Genomic DNA, 21,442 nt, shown 5'->3' with positions numbered 1-21,442 from the left:
GGTGGATGGGGGTTGGGGGTGGTGGGAGACATGGGTTGGACATGGGTGGGGGCCTGCTGGCAGGTTCCCCACAGTGCTGGGGGTGGGGGTGGTGGGAGACATGGGTGGGGGCCTGGTGGAGGGTGTCCCTGGTGGATGGGGGGTTGGGGGGGGTGGGAGACATGGGTGGGGGCCTGGTGGAGGGTGTCCCTGGTGGATGGGGGGTGGGGGTGGTGGGAGACATGGGTTGGACATGGGTGGGGGCCTGCTGGCAGGTTCCCCACAGTGCTGGGGGTGGGGGTGGTGGGAGACATGGGTGGGGGCCTGGTGGAGGGTGTCCCTGGTGGATGGGGGGTGGGGGTGGTGGGAGACATGTGCAGGTGTGCAGGGTAGTTCCCTGTGGTGTGTGCTGCCTGCAGGGGCCGTGGAGGGTGTACAGCTAATGCCTGGGAGCACACAGCCAATTCGTGTGTGGAACTTCCCGCGCACCCCTGAAATCCACGTACCCGGCCATATCGCGTGTGCAACTTCCCGCGCACCCCTGGAATCCACGTAGCCGGCCATATCGCGTGTGGAACTTCCCGCGCACCCCTGAAATCCACGTACCCTGCCATATCGCGTGTGGAACTTCCCGCGCACCCCTGAAATCCACGTAGCCGGCCATATCGCGTGTGGAACTTCCCGCGCACCCCTGCAATCCACGTACCCTGCCATATCGCGTGTGGAACTTCCCGCGCACCCCTGAAATCCACGTAGCCGGCCATATCGCGTGTGGTACTTCCCGCGCACCCCTGCAATCCACGTACCCTGCCATATCGCGTGTGGAACTTCCCGCGCACCCCTGAAATCCACGTACCCGGCCATGTCGCGTGTGGAACTTCCCGCGCACCCCTGAAATCCACGTAGCCGGCCATGTCGCGTGTGGTACTTCCCGCGCACCCCTGCAATCCACGTACCCTGCCATATCGCGTGTGGAACTTCCCGCGCACCCCTGCAATCCACGTACCCTGCCATATCGCGTGTGGAACTTCCCGCGCACCCCTGAAATCCACGTACCCGGCCATATCGCGTGTGCAACTTACCACGCACCCCTGCAATCCACGTACCCTGCCATATCGCGTGTGGAACTTCCCGCGCACCCCTGAAATCCACGTAGCCGGCCATATCGCGTGTGGTACTTCCCGCGCACCCCTGCAATCCACGTACCCTGCCATATCGCGTGTGGAACTTCCCGCGCACCCCTGAAATCCACGTACCCGGCCATATCGCGTGTGCAACTTCCCGCGCACCCCTGGAATCCACGTAGGCGGCCATATCGCGTGTGGAACTTCCCGCGCACCCCTGCAATCCACATACCCTGCCATATCGCGTGTGGAACTTCCCGCGCACCCCTGAAATCCACGTAGCCGGCCATATCGCGTGTGGAACTTCCCGCGCACCCCTGAAATCCACGTACCCGGCCATATCGCGTGTGCAACTTACCGCGCACCCCGGTATGCACGCACACGTTTATTTTTTCTCTCTGCGCGTGTCTGTGTTTGTGGGTACCCCTTTGTACGTCATTTGTCCTGGAGGGCCACAGTATTGGACATTGATCATGTCTGTATATAGATGCTATTTGTTGGCGCACCTTTTAGCGCACATTTCTTGCAGGCGCAGAGACGCTACCGCCTGCTTTCTTGTGGCGGTCGTGTTTGTGCCTGTTTGTGCCTGTGCGCTGCTTTGAGCGTGCGCTTTTTTGCCCTATTCTATTCCATGAATACGTGTTGTATGCGAGCGTGTGGGCGTTCCGCGCACTTGCCTCCTAAACTTTCCCCGTGCCGCCCACATTCTTCCCCATTCCGAGTGTTGTGCCCCATTTTATTCCCCATTCCGAGTGTCCCGCCCTGTGTCCCGCCTACTTTAGAGCTGTGCGCTGCGCTCGGAGTGATGGCGCAGTGGGCGTGGCGCACGACGTTGGTTGACCTGTGCGCCGGCCTGCGCCGCGCGCTTTTTCCGCGCACGTCCTCTGCTTTTCTTGCGCACGGACTTCCATGAATCGACGTGCGCTGGTTTCCCTGCGCTTTGCGCTAATTTTCGGCGCAGCGCACGTATTGGCCCCTCTGCGCCGGGATTTTCGGCGCACATTTATTCCATGAATCGGCCTGCAAGTATCTTCCAAGTCATTTGGTTGAACTCTCAATTTGTGCATGAGACGCTCAGGTTGTCAGCATATCATGTTGTTATTTTACAACATTGTTCTGTCTTTTTTCCATCTAAAATTGACTTTCCTGTCCAGTGAGAAATCTCCCTTTCCTGGGACAGAATCTCCCCTTGTCATCTCCAAACATTGCCTTTAATGAGAGGGAGAGCAGACATCTGTGCTGATGGGCGCCCTAGTTGGGGGGTGCTTTAACTGATCTCTGGCATATGAGATTTCACGGGGTTTCCCCTGGGCCCCTTCCACTCTTACTGCGGCTCATAAGAGGCCACCACCGGGGCGGGGCCGTGCTCTGCACGGGATTTGAAAAGGATCTTTTAGAGCTTTAGTAGTGACAGTCTGCGCATATCCGATGAGTAGTGTCTTCTGTGCTCCGCGCCTCGGTACAGCGCTAGGGCCACTCTGATTTCTCAGCTGCAAGCCTTTGCTCTCCTCGAGTCCCCATGCGCATATCCTGGTAAGAAGTATGTTCTGTGCGCAGCCTCAGTACAGCGTCGGGACCACTCGGACTTCTTACGGGACCACTCGGACTTCTTAGTTGGGAGGCTTTGCTCTACCGGTGTTTTTATAATAGAGCTTAGTACTGACAGTCTGCGCATGTGCAACAAATAAGTATCTTCAGCTCTGCGCAGCCGCATTACAGCTCTGGGCTCTTTGGACTTCTCGGCTGAGATGCTTTGCAATACAGGGGTCTTCGTCATGGATCTTTAACACTTACAATTTGCGCATGTCCACATGATAAGTTTCTTCTGTTCTGCGCAGCCGCAATACAGCGCTAGGCTCATCGGCTTCCTCTGACGTGAGGCTTTGCTCTACTTCGGTCTATTCGTCACTGTGATGGAGGTGTTGCTGAAAGCCCAGTAAGAGGTCACCCGGGGGGGAATCCTGCGAGGATCACTGGAGAGAACATCATTGAAGGTCCCTGAAATGAGTAGACAGGGGTCAGATGAGGTGAGTTGTCTCTATTCACTTCCTTGTGAACAGCAGTTATTGCCGCTGTGATGTCTTGATGAGGAAATGAGGGCAGGCCTACTCTAGGTGACGCAGCTGCTAATACGCGCAAGGATGACATGGACACACTGAGTGAGAGTCAGAGCTGGAACTGCCTTATGGCAGGCTCCGTACATATCTTTATTCTGATGTCCACGTGACTGTGGTCACGTGTACATCACATTCCTTACCAACTTTTTTTAGATCACAAATCAAACAATAATAAAGATCAACATTCAAACAGAAATACTTAATACTAAGAAAACTTTTGGACGACCTGTTCAGGAATAAAACATTTGTATTTACGCCAGACTTTTTACAATGTGATCACATAGTCTTTGGCTTCATTTTGTCTTCTTCAATTACCACCGTGACCCCATGTGGATGCTATTAAGGACATAGGGCCTCATTACGACCCAGGCGGACTTCGCGGTGCTAAATGCACCGCGAAGCATGGCGGAAAGCCGCCGATAGCGCCATGGGGGTTGGCGGATTTTCCGCCCCATTCCGACCTTGGCGGGGCGGTAAATCCCCAATCCCCATTCTGCCCTTCCCCATTCCCATTTTTGCCCCATAGGGTATAATGGGAGTGGGGAAGGAGTTAATTACGCCACCGTAAAATACGGTGGCGTAATTAACAACGAGGTCCCGTAGCGCCATGGTTTTCTCCGCCTGGTAAAACCAGCCGGAAAAGGCCGCCATGGCGCTACGGGAACTCGTAGTATGGCGGAGAGGTACGCCATGCACTACGCTGGCGTAAAACCCTCTCCGCCAGGGTCCTAATGAGGCCCATAGTCTTTCAGTCTTGTCAACAGCGGTGGTTGTCTCCTTAGTGTATACCTTTCATTCCTCTCTCGCATGGGAGTGTGAGGCATATCTTCATGTCTTTGTTCATTTCTCAAATAGACTGGAGAACTATAGTTCATCTTGTCAGTTTGTTCTTCTTGCAGGTTATTGGTCTGTGTTGGTTGATTTTCAGTGACATTACTGTAATAAAGTGCGACACCGGTGGAGGTAAGCGGGGGCTTTATTTTTACGGCCCCCGGAGGCTGGGGCAGTCAGGGAGGGAATGAGCAAAGCGTTCCGTGGTGGAACGAAGGGACAAACATTCTCCGTTCTGGTGGAACGGAATGTATGGAAACATACATAAGTATATATAACATCTCATTATCTACGAAACAAAGAAAATTGGGAAGGAGGGAAGGGGGGAGATGGGGAAAGAAATGTAGGGTGGACGGGGTGAACAGATGCTGATCAATAATAAACAAAATCATTCTTGAAATTCTGGATGATGGTGCGGTTCCTTCTCGACAGGCTTCTCGCTGAGGATCCCTCATCGTTGGGACGGTTTTCGCTGTGCCAGCTTGTGCCGGCGTGTGAGTCTGGGGAAGTACTGGTTCTGTGGGTGTCGGTGGTTGTTCTTTTCACATCTTCTCTTGACCAAGTACCACTGTGTTTTCGGAAGTGCTAGGTCTGTGGTTGTCATCGGTTATTTTCACGAGATCGTCGTGGGGCCATCTCTTTCCATCCTCTAAAGTGACAGACTTTCCGTGGCAGCGCGTGACTTTTTGTGGGGATCTAAATTTCGATTCGCCCTTGAGTATCTTCTTGGGTTCTCTGACACAGACCCAGTCACCTTCTTGTAGTGTCAATTGTCTTGTTCCATTCTTATGGTCATAGTAATTTTTGTACTTCCTTTGTTTCTCTTTTATATTTCTATGGATTTGTTCCATGTCCACCTTCCGTTCTGCGTTTATTCTCGCTTCGCCAGTATCTAAGAAAATCCATGCTGGTCTCAGTTGGTTGGTTGCTGTTCTTCCACGCATCAAGGCGAAGGGTTCTGAGTTGGTGGTGGAATGCGGCGTTGTTCTATATGCGAGCAGGGCCTCCTTGAGGGTTTCTTTCCATGGCATGCCATTGGATGTGGCTAGTTGGATGACGCTTTTTATTAGTCTGTTCATTCTTTCCACCAATCCGTTGGACATTGGGTGGTAGAGTGATGTGGTGATGTGGTTGATGCATTTCTTTGCAAGGAATTTGCTGAATTCCAACGAGGTGAACTGGGACCCATTGTCTGACACTATGTCTCTGGGGTCACCTTCCCTGTTGAATATTTCTGTTAGGAAGTCAATGACCTTTTTCGTGGTTGCGCTGGTTTCTACCACACCCCATTCGGTCCATTTGGAAGTACAGTCCACAATCACAATGATGAATATTTTTTCAGCTTCCAGATTTTCAAAAGGGCCCACGATGACTATGGCCAGCTTTGACCATACGTGTTTGGGGGTTGCTACTGGCTGAAGTGGTGTTTTTCTTAAGGTTTTTGATTTGTCGCTGGAAGCGCAGGCACTGCAGTTTTTTACTGTTTCTTCTGCTTCTTTCCACATGTTGGGCCACCAGTAGTTGCTCCTTATCCTGTTCTTTGTGAGACTCCTTCCCAGGTGTCCTTCATGGGCTAGTTCAAGTAGTTTCTTTCTGAGTGCTACAGCTGGAATTATTCTTCAAGATATGGTTGTCGTTAATGGATATTTCATCTTTGAATGGAGTGAAGTTTGCCAACTCTTGTCTGACATCTTCCCAGTCGTTCATTACGGCTCTTCTGATTTCTTGTTGCTCCGTGTCGGCTTTGGTGATGTGTGTCCACTCATTGGAGGGAATAGTAGAATGAATGGTGGCTATGATGTCTTCCTCTTGGTCTTCATTTTCAGTGTCTGGTTTGTCTTGAATGGTGGTTAATCTGGAGAGACAGTCTGCTACTTGGTTTAGTGAGCCCGGACTGTAGAGAACCTGAAGATTATATTGCATCACATCCAGGAACCAGCGTCTTATTCTAGGGGATATTAGGTGTGGCGTTTTGGATTGTAGGATGTTGACAAGAGGTTTGTGATCAGTTTTTAAGATAATGGGTAGACCCCAAATTAAATTTCTGAAGTGTTGTAAGGCCCACTTGACAGCCAAGGCTTCTCTCTCAATGGTGGAATAATTCAACTCAGCATCCCTGAGCACTCTCGATGCGAATGCGATGGTCACGATGTTGCCCTTCTGTTGTTGTTCTAACATTGCACCAAGGCCGATCTTGCTGGCATCCACTGACACTATTGTCTTTGCCTTGTAATCAAACATGTTTAAAGCTGGAGCTTGATTGATGTCAGATTTGAGGCTCTCGAACTCGTTTTTGCACTCTATGGACCATTGAAATCTCCTATTTTTCTTCATGAGTTTCCTCATGTTTTCTGTCTTATTAGCATAGTTACTGACGAATTTGGAGTAGTACTCTGTCATTCCTAAAAAACTTTTCAACTGGTCTTTATTGGTGGGTTCAGCCAAACTCAATATCGTGTCCAGTAGTTTTTTCTTGGGACGAATGCCTCTGGCATCGATGGAGTGGCCAAGATAGGAGACTTCATTGCACTTTATGTTGCATTTCTCTAACTTGAGGGTGAGTCCACTTCTTTGGATTATCCGTAGCACGCCCATCAGTTTGGCATCGTGATCTTCCTCCGTTCTGGCTGATATAAGAATATCGTCTTGGAAGCATCGTACTCCATCAAGACCTCCAAAGAGATGTGACATGAGTCTCTGGAACACTGCCGCGGCCGAAGCAAGCCCGAACGGCATTCTGTTGAACATGTAAGCTCCCAAGGGTGTGACAAAGGAAGTGAGGGCCTTCGAATTATCATCTAGGGCGATTTGGTGGTATGCCGAGGAGAGATCTAAGGTGCTAAAAAAACTTGCCGGTTCCATGGTTGAAAGAAGTTCTGTTATATTGGGAAGTGGATGCCTATCAACCCATATGTTTTTGTTTAGATCTCTTAGGTCAACGCACATGCGTATGGAATTGTCAGGTTTCTTTACAAGGACGATGGGGGCGAGCCATTCAGAACTCTCTATGGGTTGTATAATGTTCTCATTGCATAGGTGTGTAAATTCATCCTTGAGTGCCGCCTTGGTCCCAAAAGGCACACCACGCACCCGATGGACCACAGGAACGGCACCTCTTTTCAATACTATTCTGTGCTGGAAGCCCTTGAGTAATCCGATCTTATCGCAGAACACTTTAGGAAATTGTTGAGCCAAGTTAGCCTTGATGTCGGTATCGTTCTTGAGCACACTCAGTATGGGGACCTCTTCTCCAGGATGGATTCTCACTTGGAGGGCCGCCTGTTCTTCCCATCCTACTACGGAAGACCCGTTCTTGGCTACAAACAATTTACAGTATGTTTGTCTGTCCCGAAATTTGAGCTTGACCCAGGTGTATCCCATGATGTCAATGGGTGTTTTCCCATACCCAGTGGCTCTTACTGAGGAGCTCCGTAAGTCATGGATTTTGCCAAAAAGTACCTTTACAAAGGTTTCAACATCCACCATGGTATATGGGGATCCAATGTCTACCATCACTCTCAAGGGTATGTCATTGACGTACATGTTAACCCATGGACCATTCGCCTCTTGGAAGGAAGTGACTGTGAGAATCTGTACCTGTGGGCGCGTCTGATTGACAGATAGCATACTGTTTGACATTTGCTCATAGTCCACTGTTTTCACGCACCCATATCTGTTGATGGGTCGTCTGCTGCCGTTGCTAGGTCCACGTGGTCTCCCAAGGGTGTTTCGGCAGAGCTTAGCAAAGTGACCTAACTGGCCACACTTATAGCACTCAACATTGTTGGCCGGGCACGTCCTCCCAGCAACATGGCGTTTATACCATCCACACTTTTGACAACTCGTAGGATTTTGATTATCGTACACTGATGTTCTACCTCTTCTAGAACTTCTCTTGGTACTTTGGGGGCCATTTTTTACAGCTGCTACTAATGCCCCATCTTGGTCGTAGTCGGAACTGCCTTCCACATACTTCACTTCCACTCCAGCACCCTCCTTCAGGACCTGCCTCTCTTTCATACAACGGTCCCCGAATTCCATGCTCCTCACTATCTCAGTGGTTTGGTCCAGCGAGGGATTTTTTGTTTGCCATAGTTTTTGCTGTATGCGAGGGTCTGCTACATTGAGGACTAGCTGATCTCTCAAATACTCGTCGTTGACCCCTGTGAATTCGCACGTGGACATGAGTACTCTGAGGGAGGCTAAATATGCGTCGACAGGCTCACCTTTTGTTTGTTTCCGAGAAAATAATTTATATCTTTCTAGTACTACGTTTATCTTGCTGCCGAAGTGCTTGGTGAGCTTTGTTAATGCAGTGTCGAACTTCCGGGTGCCATCTCCACTTGTGCTGTCTGGTTCTGGGAGCGCCCTGAATATCCTGAGGCCCTCGGTTCCTAAGCAGTTCAGAAGGGTCGCTTCCTTAAGGTCGTCGCTAAATTTACTTCCGCCAATGGCCCTGAGGTATATTTGGAAGCTGTCCAGCCATTGCTCCCAGGGGCAGGTTGGGGTTCCAGGGCAAGGAAGAAATTTGGTGGGATGCGGCACGTTCTGCATGTTTGAGGATGAAGAGGCTAACTAGGGTATGATGGTTTGCACAGCTTGTAATCTGTATTGTTGTCTTTTGTGTTGAGCCGCGGGGAGTTTGTGTCGTTGGGTATGGGATTCACTGTTTTATGAAATTGCAGGGAAACGTTGAGGTGTGTTGCCTTGTAGTAGTAGCATGAATATCCTCTTTTCAGCAGCGCTGCTTAAGAATAAAGAGTGTTTACCGGTAGATCTGCTGGTGTACACCTGAACGTACCTTGTGATAGTGTTCCCTGATGATCTGGTGGTGTACCCCTGGCCTCGGGATAAAGAGTGTTCACCGTTGATCTGCTGTGTGCTTTTCCAGAATTTTTTTTTTTTTCTTTTTCTTTTTTTTTTTAAGAGTTCTCTGCCCCTAGCCCCTGTGTGGGCGCTGTGTGACTTGGCCTTGAAACGGCGGCTGAAAACAGCTGATATGTTTTTAGAGTTCTCTGCTCCTAGCGACCTGTGGGGGCGTTGTGGTGCGCAGCCTTGGGGCGGTCGCTGGGGGCAGTTGATGAGATGCACGAATAGCTGAGGCTGGCCCAGACAATATGGCCGCACGCAGGGCACGTTGAGAGGTCCTTTCCTCGAACGGCCGTTGGATGGTGCTCGAAAGATGCACTGCAGCGCTGTTAGCATACGTTGCTTTATAATAAAGAATATGAAAAGGTACCTCTTTGTGTCGAGATCTGGTACCTGGTGTCTGCCGGGTGGCCTGCCGGACGGCCCCCTCCCCACAGATAGCAGGACTGGGGTGGTGGGGGGCGGCAGCGAGAGGGGAAAAACCGCCGGACCGTCGCTGTAGCCGGAGGAAGGCTGGGGCACCGGCAGTGGAGCTCCGGGGGCCGGGTGTCACGGGAAGAGGGGCCTCGTCGCCAATTGTAATAAAGTGCGACACCGGTGGAGGTAAGCGGGAGCTTTATTTTTACGGCCCCCGGAGGCTGGGGCAGTCAGGGAGGGAATGAACAAAGCGTTCCGTGGTGGAACGAAGGGACAAACATTCTCCGTTCTGGTGGAACGGAATGTATGGAAACATACATAAGTATATAAAACATACTTTCTCTTTTCCTTTCCTCCCACAGAATTGGTGGTGTTTTTTGGAAATGGGAGGCATTTCTTGACACTGACTCTTGCCCTTGCGTGGCTGACACGAGGCCATGTCGCCGTTGAGTTACTGTCCATGATTCTGACTCGTATGGTAGTGACATTTTTCTTTTCTATTTCGTGTTTTACTAGCACTGTGTCGCCAACTTGTGTTTTACTGTCCTTCGCTCTCCTGGTCGAGTCTTCTTTTGCATTATGTAACTGCCTTCTTGAATCAATAATGTCCCAATCAACCAAGGGTGGTTTCCAAGAGTGATGTAAAGGTAAACCTCCTTGTATGGGAACTTGAAACATCAAGTCTGCTGGACTGACGTGTGTGGAAGAGTGTGGCGTGAGACGATACGTGCGTAGAAATATGTAAAGTTCAGGAAGCCACTTACGGCCTTTGTCTTTTGCAATTCGGACAACTTTGTTGATAGACGCCATGAAACGTTCTACATCTCCATTTGCTTGAGGCCAGTATGGCGTAATGTGATGATGGCGTATTCCTGTTTCTTTTACAAAACAGTGAAATTCTTTACTTGTAAATGGTGGCCCATTATCACTTCTAATCGCTGATGGAATTTCATGTGTAGCATGAGTGCTCATCAATTGCTACTAATAAGTAGGCTTCATTAGCAACCGTGTAAAAATCAATACTGATGGACTCCCACCTGCGAGTGCTTCTTTGTAGATTTTTCATGGGTTCTGGCGGTCCTGGGCGACGAGAAGATCGGCAGGCACTGCAAGTTTCTACAAGGGTTACTACTTTTTGTTGCATATGAGGCAGCCAGATAGGTGACTTTAAGTGTGCTAACATTTTGACAACTCCCTGGTGTCCTTCATGTGCTAGTTGGACTCCTCTATCATGTAGTGATAACGGTAGCACAATTCTATGCCCTTTTAGAATTAGACCTTCTGCTAATACGGATAACTCATGGCGTATTCCAAATAGTGCCTGTAGGAATTCGTGTGCTGACTGTGTTCTTCCAGAAACTGCTGATAGAAATGTTTTCCATTCTCCTGTTAAAATAGCAGTTTTTTCGCAAGCTGTAGACATGGATCAGCCTCTGTTTCAGACTGAATCTCTTCGAGTGTCATGGTTTTTGGTCTAGCAAGTTCAATGATTTGGCTTACATGTTCTTCTGTAATTTTTGCTGATTCTCGGTCAGACGCTGTGGCTGCTTGTGGGTGGCGCGATAAGCAATCTGCAAATTAACGGGGTCCTAGGAGTCCCTCTGCCAGACATTAGTCCTGGTTACGAGAGACTTACCCAGAGTCTTTAGCTCACTATCTTTCACAGAGAAGAACGATCCCAAACATATCAGTCTTTGTCCTGCCCTGGGGCAGTCCAGCACCGAAATGCTAGGCAATTCTCCTCTGAACAAGAGTACCAACAGAAACCCCAGACACGTGTTTCGGTCTGGTTGGACCTCATCAGTAGGGTGGATCTGTGCCTCTCTAAGAATAGTGAGCAAGGGGTCCACGTCTGGATTCCCCTAGTAACTTAGGGTGAGACTTAATGAGGAGAGGCAGGGCCCACTGAGGGAAATGAGGAAAATGCATGCCATCCTGCAACTTTATGGTCATTTTCTGCAGAAATGTTGACATGTGAGTGACATGACCCTCCAAAGAAATTATGAAAGCGTTCCATCATCCTCAGTTTCCTACCTGAATTTGTACCTCATTCCCCGTGTGTGTATTCTTTATTATTTTAATGATTATACTTCCACCTTTGCTTGAGTAAACATATGTTGGAGTGGAAACGTTGCTCTCACTCATAGAAGTTGCCACAAGTGTTTCCTGGTGTGTAATGCTAGCTCTGTTTATTGATATGCATTGGCCTTTTCATTATTTCTAAAGATCACTGAACAAAGGTCTTCTGGCATGGGTTTCATTGTCTTGTCTGCCCCGTGTGTCAGAAAATCTCTTGGAATGATGTAGGGCTGGCTCCCCTCAACCCTTGTATATTATTGTGAAACCCTTTTCCTTGATGGTATGAATATCATGGGATCCAAGGGCCCCTCTCTAAGGCAGTGAACTACTATATCTTTGACAACCTAGACTATGCCACCCGGTATGCCCAAGACTTCCCAATGAAGAGTAACACCACCACAAAGCATCTTAAACATCTGATAATCTACTTCTTCAAGATAGGTTTCCTAAAAGACAATTGATCAGGGAAACCCCCTCATGTCCCGTTTCATGACCGAGTTGAAAAGGTTGTACAAAATCACAAGCATTCACAACTTCATCAACCGTCCACAGACTGACTGCCTAGTGGATCACATTAACCAGACCTTAAAGCACCTTCTCCAGAATTTGGAATCAGACAACACCAAGTACTGGCATGTTCTGCCGCCGTCAGCCCTATTAGCTGCCCAGAACATGCTGCAAACTCAACTGTGTTTGCTCTCTTCCAACTCGCCTACAGAAGCTAGTTGTCTCCTGTGCTCGGTGTTCGGAAGGAAGGCAATGGGAACCTGACACAAAGCTGGGAACCATAATGTTTGTCCATGCCACCCATGAAGGCCTAAGTCTCATCCCTCGCTAACCCATCAGCAGCTGCCTGAAGCATTCCGGAAGGCGATAGAAGATGAAGTCAAGAAGATACTGGAGCTCCGCTTATTGAACATTCAACAGTCACTGATCGCCATCCATTCTTCTGAAGTCAAATCCTGACAGTACCTGCTGGCTTTGCATTAACTTTTCACAAAGTCAATGGGTGCTTGAAAATAGAGGACACTACAGCGGTGCTCCAACCCTTAATTTTCAGGACCATCTAGGTCCCCTTAAGAAACACAGAGCAAAATAAAATAAATTGAAACATTATGGAGCGGGTAATTGTAACTCGCACCAAAAAAATGCAAATGTAGTATTTGTGTTTGCAAAGAATCTAAAAGCATTTAAATGCTTCGGAAATGCAAAGAGTGGCTGTGTTGCTTATGCCATGCACATACTACACATCGGTTAAGGCCGCTGAATAAAACGCCAATGCCTTCACTCATGTAAAGCTCTGTATATGGCATTAGTACACCCTTCAGAATGCTTCAGGGATGCTGGGAAATCCGGTGGATAATGCATCCGAAGACTTCTTCGCCTCTCCCTCTGCCTGTCTGTCTGTCTTTGCTCTGAGGCAGTGTCTGAATGCATGATAGACGTATAGGCAGGAGGAGGGGGTGAAGGGTGTCCCTTATTCCTTACCCTCTTCCTCCAATGTGATGACATCTGGTGGAAGAGGGACAACGAGAAAAGACCACCACTGCTGCAACCCACACAAGTACATTCTTTCAAATAAAAAAAGGAAATGTTGTGTATGTATGTATGTATGTATGTGTTCGAGAAAGAGATTTTATTATTTTTAAGGTGTCCGTGTGTGTGTGAGTGTATCTGCGCGAGTCAATTGTAGAGAGAGAGAGAGAGAGAGAGAGAGAGAGAGAGATATTGATTCTTGCTGACTCCCTGCAGTACACACAGTCAACAACATGTTGTCTTACTATGCTATGGAATTGTTTCTGGACATCTATGATAAAATAAGGTTGATAAGTGCTATTATTGCATGTCTAGATTGCAATATTTTGGTGCAGATAGACTAACTATGATTTCGTACGGTGGCATGGAATTTATACTGGGCATCAATTGTAAAGCAATTATGTTAAGTGTTCTTACATGCCTAGTCTGGCCTACATTGGTGAAGCCAGTTTGGACATTTTTATTGTGGCATGGTATGCATTTTTAATAGCAAGCCAACTAGTATGTTATTACGAGGGAGTATTTGCATTATGCACAAAGCAAACATGTTAGCTTTTATATGAGAACACTGACATATATTGGTGCAGCCAACATTGAAACATTGAAAAATATCAGGCCCAGCCAGCGTAAACATGTTTTTTATTTGGTATATATTGTGGGCAAAGGCATCATGTTATGTTCTTGGGGGGGTGAAAAATCCTTGTTTGGTGTGGGCGCTGGCAATTATAGGTGATTCAAAATTTGGTACTCTAGTTATTCATTGAGAATAGGTGATAATTCAGTCGTGAGTTTTTGTTGTACATGGTGTTTTTATTGTTCTGATACAACATTACAGTTGTGGCATCTTGTGCCATTAGAGGTGAAAACAAAAAGCTGACGCGCGTTTCCTCTGTAGCCTTTATCAAGGCTGTGATTGGTGAGGGGTGTGGGGTGATAGGTATGAGAGAAAAAGGACGGCGCAGTGGCCTTGTTCAGATTAACAATATTGATAGTGGCAACATAGTAAATTTGGTCAATCATGATTTGTCATAGATTAGCATAGGTTATAGCAGATTGTTATGGCAAGTTTAATCAACATGACATGTGTGTCCAAACACGTGGTGAGGGGTGAGTTTGTGGTGATTTGGAATGCCCATTGGAGCATTTGGAAGTCAAAAGTAATTGTAAATGGCACATAATACAGGCATATTCATTTTAGCATACGAATTTTAATGCAAGGGGCCTCATCACGACTTGGGCGGTACCGGTAACACTATTAGCACAGGCGGTATTAGCCCTACCGCCGAACTCCCCGGCGCTAATAGCGCCGGATCACGAGTTTGGCGGTAATGTCAATCCCCATTCCCCATGGAGCCCATTCGGGAATGCCCCATTCCCCATTGGGCTCAATGGGGAAATTTCGCGCTAATACCGCCGGCGGATTACCCGCCGGCAGTAATAGCGTGAATTTTCAGCGGATTTCCCCCCAGCTCAGAGCTGGGGAGAAATCCGCCGAAGTCCTTCTTTGGCGGACCCTTAAATCCGGCGGTAAAAGCGCTACCGCCAGATTTAAGGGTTACTGCCAAAGTCGTGATGAGGCCCAAAGTACCGAGGGAGGAAGGAGGGACAGAAAATGAAAGAAAAGTCAGAGCGGTTCGCGGGGCATTAGTTTGAATGCAGTGAGGAGGTAGGTAGGGAGGTAATATGGAAGCAGGTGCTTACTGAAAAGAAGGTTGTCCAGCCGGCTCGTGGTGGAGCAGGTCTGCAAGTTACCCTAAGTAGGGTGCTGGGTTGAGGCTTGTAAACCTCATCTGAAAGAAATTGGATAAGCTATATTGGAGCAGATTTGTCAAATGGTCCCTGGAGGGGGGGTGAGGTGTGGAAAATCGATCGGTCATCAGACATTGATGGGTGGACTGGTCTGTGGGTGCAGACGTATTTGTTGGTACGGGGGAGAGGTGAGGGTGCGACCTGTGTTGGCTCCTACCTCGTGGGATGGGGGGAGTGGACCCCATGGTTCCCTGGGGGCCCGGGTAGGTGCACCATCAAGTAGGCCATGGCGGTGGAGACGGCGGGGAGTTCCGCGGGTGCAGGGCCTAGTTGGAGCACAATTTGGTTTGTGGGAATGGCACTGAAAGGGAAAAGGTCCCACGGGTGCAGAGAGGCCAGGGTGCCCATGTGTGATCGGTGCAAGACTGGCATGGGGGTGATCGTGGGGGCACTGTGGGGAGTAAGGCCCATGAAATGAGGAGACCGCATGGAGGTGATACTTGGAGAGCGATCTGTACCCAAGTGTGCCCAGTTAAGAGGGAGCAACGTTGGTCGGTTCGTCTTCCAAAGGGAAGGTGGCCCACTTTAGATGCGGGTGCTGGGGCAGTCAGCATGCATGTGGCTGGCTGCGGAATTTGACAATGGGGCGCCCATGTCTGGGCAGAGCGTCCGATGCGGGGACGGAAGGCAGGCAGAGCGGGGGGGGCAACACGGCCCGCTGTGGAGGTGGTTTGCCCAGTGGTGGAGGCAGAAAGGTTAGCCCGTAATGGCGGTGGGAAGGAAGCGTCAAGGGGATGGTCTGTGACCAGTGAGAAGCAGAGAGCGAGGTTGCCGGGATAAGGAATGCAGTGCCGGAGGGGCAGCGCGGAGGCCTGGGGCTGGCTGGAGCATTGTGCAGAATTCGTACCTGTGGCTGGTTACAGCATCTGGTCCATGAGATTCCAATCTGGAAGTGAGTGAGGAGTGAGTTACTATTTAACATGAGTGATAGCAGATGGGAGAGCACGTATCCAGTACACTATTGTCCCACAACAGCACCACTAATAGTTTTGTGGTGTATGACTTCCATTAAAGCCATCAACAACTATTTCCTTTCTTAAATGCCTTATCCTCCTGCTGTGACATCACGGCAGAAGGTTATGGAATTCATAATCCGCTGCATTAACATCACGGCCGAGGAACTCCACATTTAATCAACCCCCCCCCCGGGTCTCCGAAGAATCAAGGAATGCACCCCAGCCATATCCCTTATAGTGCAAGAGCCGTGATTCTGTCTGCTTCTGAGAGCTGTGGCTCCTTTTGATTGCAAAGCCCACTCTGTCTTTGGCACCATAGGATCCACAGATTTTACAGTCTACCCGACTTGCGGCTCCTGCACTGCCAGGGAGCTTCCCTAGAAGGTAGTAGTGTTGATGGCGAGAGAGGAGGGGGGTACACCTGTACTTCATGGGGGTGTCTTGCTTTATCTTGCATGTTGTTCAGAGTTCCCCAATGCCTTTTCGACTCCACCCCATGCAATGCTTGTCAATAAGGACATTGCAGGGGTGTACGAAAATCACATTGGGGCCATATCTATCAACTGCAGCATAATTCCACTCTGGGGTTCAGAGACAGCTCGGGTTTCACTCTCATTGTCTATCAGATTTCACTCAGAGCCCCTACGTGGAGTTTATCCCTGCAGCCGATAACTCCACCCTTTAGTAATTCTATGTTCAGCCCATGGGTGCACTCCTCATGCACGGTGGGGGGGCACAATTGACTACATGTGTGTGCAGAATATTGCACATATAAATCAGTGTTGTGTTCTCCCAGCAAGTATATTTTCTCCACTACTCTCTCCTGGTTGGGGAGGGCTCTGGAGGGGTCTACATTTATATAATTATTAAGGATTGGACTGTGCTGAGGTTTCAAGTCCCTGCTTTTCACTCCTAAAATGAATCTGCAGCGATACACTAATGATTTCACTCAGGATCACCAAGTGGGTTTGTGAACTGGGAGTAAAGTGTGACTGAATGGCTCTGCTCTTGGTCTATTAATATTTAGGCTGTACAATGATATACAATAATATGTGGAACCTCTGCTTCTTTCAACAGAGAGTGAGCAGCCATGAGGTACATGTTCTGGAGAAGGTCCATGAGAGTAAGGAATGTGATGAGCACTTTCATCAGGAATCGCACCTGGAAATACATCGGGGATCCCACCCTGGAGAAAGACCGTTCAAGTGCTCAGAGTGTGAGAAAAGCTTCACTCAGAGTGCATTTCTGACCCGGCATCAGAGAATCCATACTGGGGAGAGACCATACCAGTGTACGGAGTGTGAGAAAAGGTTCACTCAGCACTCACATCTGCACCAGCATCAAAAGAGCCATACTGGGGTACAACCATACCAGTGTACAGAGTGTGAGAAAAGCTTCAGCCAGAGCTCAGATATGTATAGGCATCTTACGATCCATACTAGGGAAAAGCCTTATGGGTGTACGGAATGTGGTAAGCACTTTAATCGTGCATCAACCCTGAAGACTCACCATAGATCCCACACAGGAGAGAAACCATACCAGTGTACGGAGTGTGAGAAAATCTTTAGTCGGAGCTCACATCTGAACAGGCATCAGAAGAGCCATACTGGAGAGCGACCATACCAGTGTACAGAATGTGAGAAAAGCTTCACTCAGAGCTCAGATCTCTATAGGCATTTTACGATCCATACTAGGGAAAAGCCCTATGGGTGTACGGAATGTGGTAAGCACTTTAATCGCGCCACAGACCTTAAGACTCATCATAGATCGCACACAGGAGAGAAACCATACCAGTGTATGGAGTGTGAGAAAAGCTTCACTATCAGCTCAAGTCTGTACCACCATCAGAAAAGGCATATTCGAGACCGACCATACCAGTGTACATAGTGTGGTAAAAGCTTCACTAACCGCTCAAGCCTGTACAGACATCAGAAGAGCCATACTGGGGAGTGACCATACCAGTGTACAGAGTGTGAGAAAAGTTTCACTCAGAGCTCAGATCTCTGTATAGGCATTTTACAATCCATATTAGGTAAAATCCCTATTGGTATACAGAATGTGGTAAGCACTTTAATCGCGCAACAGACCTGAAGACTCACCATAGATCACCACACACAGGAGAAAAACCATACCAGTGTACGGAGTGTGAGAAAAGCTTCAGTCGGATCATATCTGCATAGGCATCATAAGATCCATACTGGGGAGCGGCCATACCAGTGTACGGAGTGTGAGAAAAGCTTCAGTCGGATCATATCTGCATAGGCATCATAAGATCCATACTGGGGAGCGGCCATACCAGTGTACGGAGTGTGAGAAAAGCTTCACTGTGAGGAAAAGTCTGTACCAGCATCAGAAGAGCCATACTGGGGAACGCCCATACCAGTGTGCGAAAGGCTTTACTCAGTGCTCACACCTAAACCAGAATTAAATGATCCATACGGGCGAGCTACCAAACAAGTGTATGGAGTATGAGAAAAGTTTTACTAGTAAAACGTGTTTGTACAAGCATCAGAGAATCCATACAGGGGCAAAGCCCTATGAATGCACAGAGTGCAAGACATGCATTAGGGACGCCTCATCCCTGAGCAGACATCTAAAGAACCATACTGGGGAGAAGCCCTTTGGGTGTATGGAATGTGGAAAGCACTTTACTCAGTGATCAATCCTGAGGTGCCACCACAAATCCCACTCTGAAGAGAAACCACACCTCAGAACTGCACAGGCATCAGAAGATACTGAGGGAAAACATATGGATGCACAGAGTGTCTAAGCCCCTCAATACAGTATCAATCTTGAGGGAATATTAAAGATCTAATGCAAGGAACACCTTGTGTGTGATATCTAATATTGCCTCACAATTGATACTGCCATTCTCATATCAGTAGCAATTGGTGGATAATATAGTCATACAATTAAAAACGGAGCTGGAGACCAGGGCCCCCACTATGCATTTAGCAATAAATGGTTAAATGAATACATACTGCAGTAATTCCAAGTCTTCAGAAGGTATTTCTATCGTCCAGGGCACAATGAAACTATACTGCATCGAAGGCAGTAAAAAAGGGCACATAAAATTACATTTATTGCATGTAATAAAAATATTACCTCATTTAGTAATTTGTTTCTACCTCGTATCCAGAATATTATAATCTAAAAAAGCATTTTCTTCTCCCTTTGAAACGGGGCGGGAATGCACAGAGGATAGTAGTGGCTCATACTGCTGCTGGTGTTAGGAGTAATGATTGCACAGAAGGGTTGCAAATTAACCTTTTTCCAACTGTGCCTTGCCCTGCTCCTGCTCCTGCTTCATATGCTATGCTAATGTGCATCTTGTTCTTGAACATGGGGTGCATCTTGTTAGTGAGTGTGGGGGGGCACACTGGAAGGACTGTAAATGCCCCATTGAGCCCTAGATTTGCAGAATTGTGCACCAGAATCCTGAATGTGTGCACTGATGACGTCCACATCCTGTGGCCCTTTAATAGATGCTTCATATGTTCCTCGAAGTGAAGGGGTGCATTGCCCCCTCTTTTGAGAGAAGGCCTTTTTGATCAAGAAATACTTTTCAAAGGGCAACGTGCGTCTTCCTCTGCGTTCTGCAGGAGGGAGGTTGTTCTTTCTTATATGTAGAGGCCAAACAGTGGACTTCCCTTCCAATTTTCCATTTGATTTGTTGAGGATAGTTTAAACTATCCGAAATCTTGGAAGACGTGAATAAATCCAAATTAAGCACTCTTGCTACGCTCTCCCGTATCTCCACCATTCTGTGCCGGGGTACATTTTGTGTAAACCTTAGTAATATATAACATAGGAAAAGTACACAGTGAGGAGATACTGGGCACAAGCACCAATCCCAAGATGGTAGCTCAGTGAGTTGCACATCTGCTGCAGAAATAAATGTGTTACCAGCATCAAAACTGCACCTGAAAGACAGGTCACAATCCCTGTGAAATCCCCTCCTGACCTGCTCTTCAGACCTATCTATGCTGCGAGAGTATATTTATTCCCACAGTTCTTAAAGAGGAGGGGTCCAAAGTGTGGTGCCTTAAGGGGGTACACACACCACCATTACTCTGCCAGGCCAAGTGTATTACCATCCGAAGCAGTTGAGCTGCTTGATAAAATCTAGAAGTCTTGAGTTGAACTGAGAACTACAGCCAGTCTTGCACCATTCAGAGGACCCCATGCCCCAGACTATTGTACAGAAGATCTAACTCATGTATCCATCTGGGTTTGGGCTTGGAGAATATTGTGGAGATCTTGTCTGTGAGTTATTCTGAGCCACTAACCTGTTTCCCTACCAGAGGGAGGTCAAGTTGCAGAGTCCTGGACTCTGATGTGTTTGAGCCACAAAGCTCCTGCAGGATCATAGGACCCCCAAGGCCCAGAATGCAGCTGCATACCACCCTATCTGCCCACTCAGTGTTGATTAGCATAGATTATCAGAACAAGACTGATGTACCAAAGACGAGCCTCAGCAGCCGTTGCTTCCAATTGCAGCTGGATAACGGCCCCATCTCCCCACCCATTATTGACTAGCATGGAGTGTAAGAAGAGGATTGATGAACCAAAGACGAGCCTCAGCAGCCAATTCTTCCACAGATGTTCTCCCTCATATGTTCATGATGCAGGGTTCTGTCACTGTAGGATATCATTAGAGCCCAAACTCTCTAGATTTCCTCACAGGAAATGTGTGACTGGCTATTCCAAATACACTTGCTAGTCTATGATTCAAGTTTCCAGAATTAAAATTGTAGACAGGGGTAAAAATTAAAAATTGCTAGGTATTGGCCTAGCCTAAAAAGTCATATGCCATCTCAATTCTCTAAATGCACACAGCACACCGTCTCTTACTCGTCAATGGCGAGTGGAACTATAGAGGCTTGATTGTGGGTTGTAATCTGGCAGGCGGCTACACAGGAGATCATATTGATGTAGAATCAGCGGGGAGTCGTTCTGCCATGTTGATTGCTTTCTTGAGTGTGTCTTCTCTGTGTTTAGGTAGTTTCACAGTATGACTGTTCTAAAAGTGTGAGATATTACATTTCTAAAGTATGTAATTGTTGATTTCTGAAGATTTGTTTGGGAATTCTATATTAGAGTGTGTCTTCTGGAGATTGAGTTTATACCCAGAAGATGTATCTAACTCTTCATCCAATGATAAAAGTGATTCCTTTGAATGATCAATTTCTGATGTTGTGACCAATAAATCTTATGCACCTGGGAGAACATTCCTATACAACGACTGAGAGTGAAGGAGAATTGTAGAGTGAAGCCCAGGCTTCAATAGTGTCTCATCTACATCCTGTCTATCTGGAAAGTCATGGGCTTCAGGATAGTGGGGTCTTGATTCTTAACACCCTCTTGCCCCGGTGTTTGCACCATGCAGTGCCTAGAGACCAGTGTCTATCAGTGTATATGAGCCTTTGCATGAAAATAAGAGTACAAATAACAAAGGTAGTTACATAGTGAATATAATCACATAGACCCTCATTCCAAGTGTGGCAATCAGGTAAAAGAGGCGGGAACATGTCGGTAATTCCATTACAGCCACGTTTCTGCTGCATTCCTGCACCGCTACACTACGGGTTTGTCAGTGAGGTGGAGGATTTACATCCAGCACAAAGTTGGAGGTGAATCCTCCACAATTTCTTGGCAGAATTATCACAGAGAAACTACCGTTGGCGGTAATTCCGCCGAAAACCACATGAAGTCCTATGGACTT

At 47.9% G+C, this 21,442-nt stretch overlaps 1 protein-coding gene across 1 annotated transcript; it reads left to right on the top strand.

The window, feature by feature from the left end:
* Positions 1-2,356: 2,356 nt before the first annotated feature.
* Positions 2,357-20,904, top strand: LOC138489322 (zinc finger protein 436-like). The gene is made up of 2 exons (XM_069617021.1): positions 2,357-3,130; positions 16,795-20,904. Exons 1-2 carry the CDS (start codon positions 3,107-3,109, stop codon positions 17,602-17,604), a joined length of 834 nt encoding a protein of 277 aa, XP_069473122.1. The 5' UTR covers positions 2,357-3,106; the 3' UTR covers positions 17,605-20,904.
* The last annotated feature ends 538 nt before the right edge of the window (positions 20,905-21,442 follow it).

The sequence above is a fragment of the Ambystoma mexicanum genome, chromosome 9 (assembly GCF_040938575.1).
Source record: "Ambystoma mexicanum isolate Mex_15411 chromosome 9, UKY_AmexF1_1, whole genome shotgun sequence".
Taxonomy (NCBI): Eukaryota; Metazoa; Chordata; class Amphibia; order Caudata; family Ambystomatidae; genus Ambystoma; species Ambystoma mexicanum.
The sequence above is the reverse complement of the archived record's forward strand: the minus strand, read 5'-3'. Positions and strand labels throughout refer to the sequence as shown.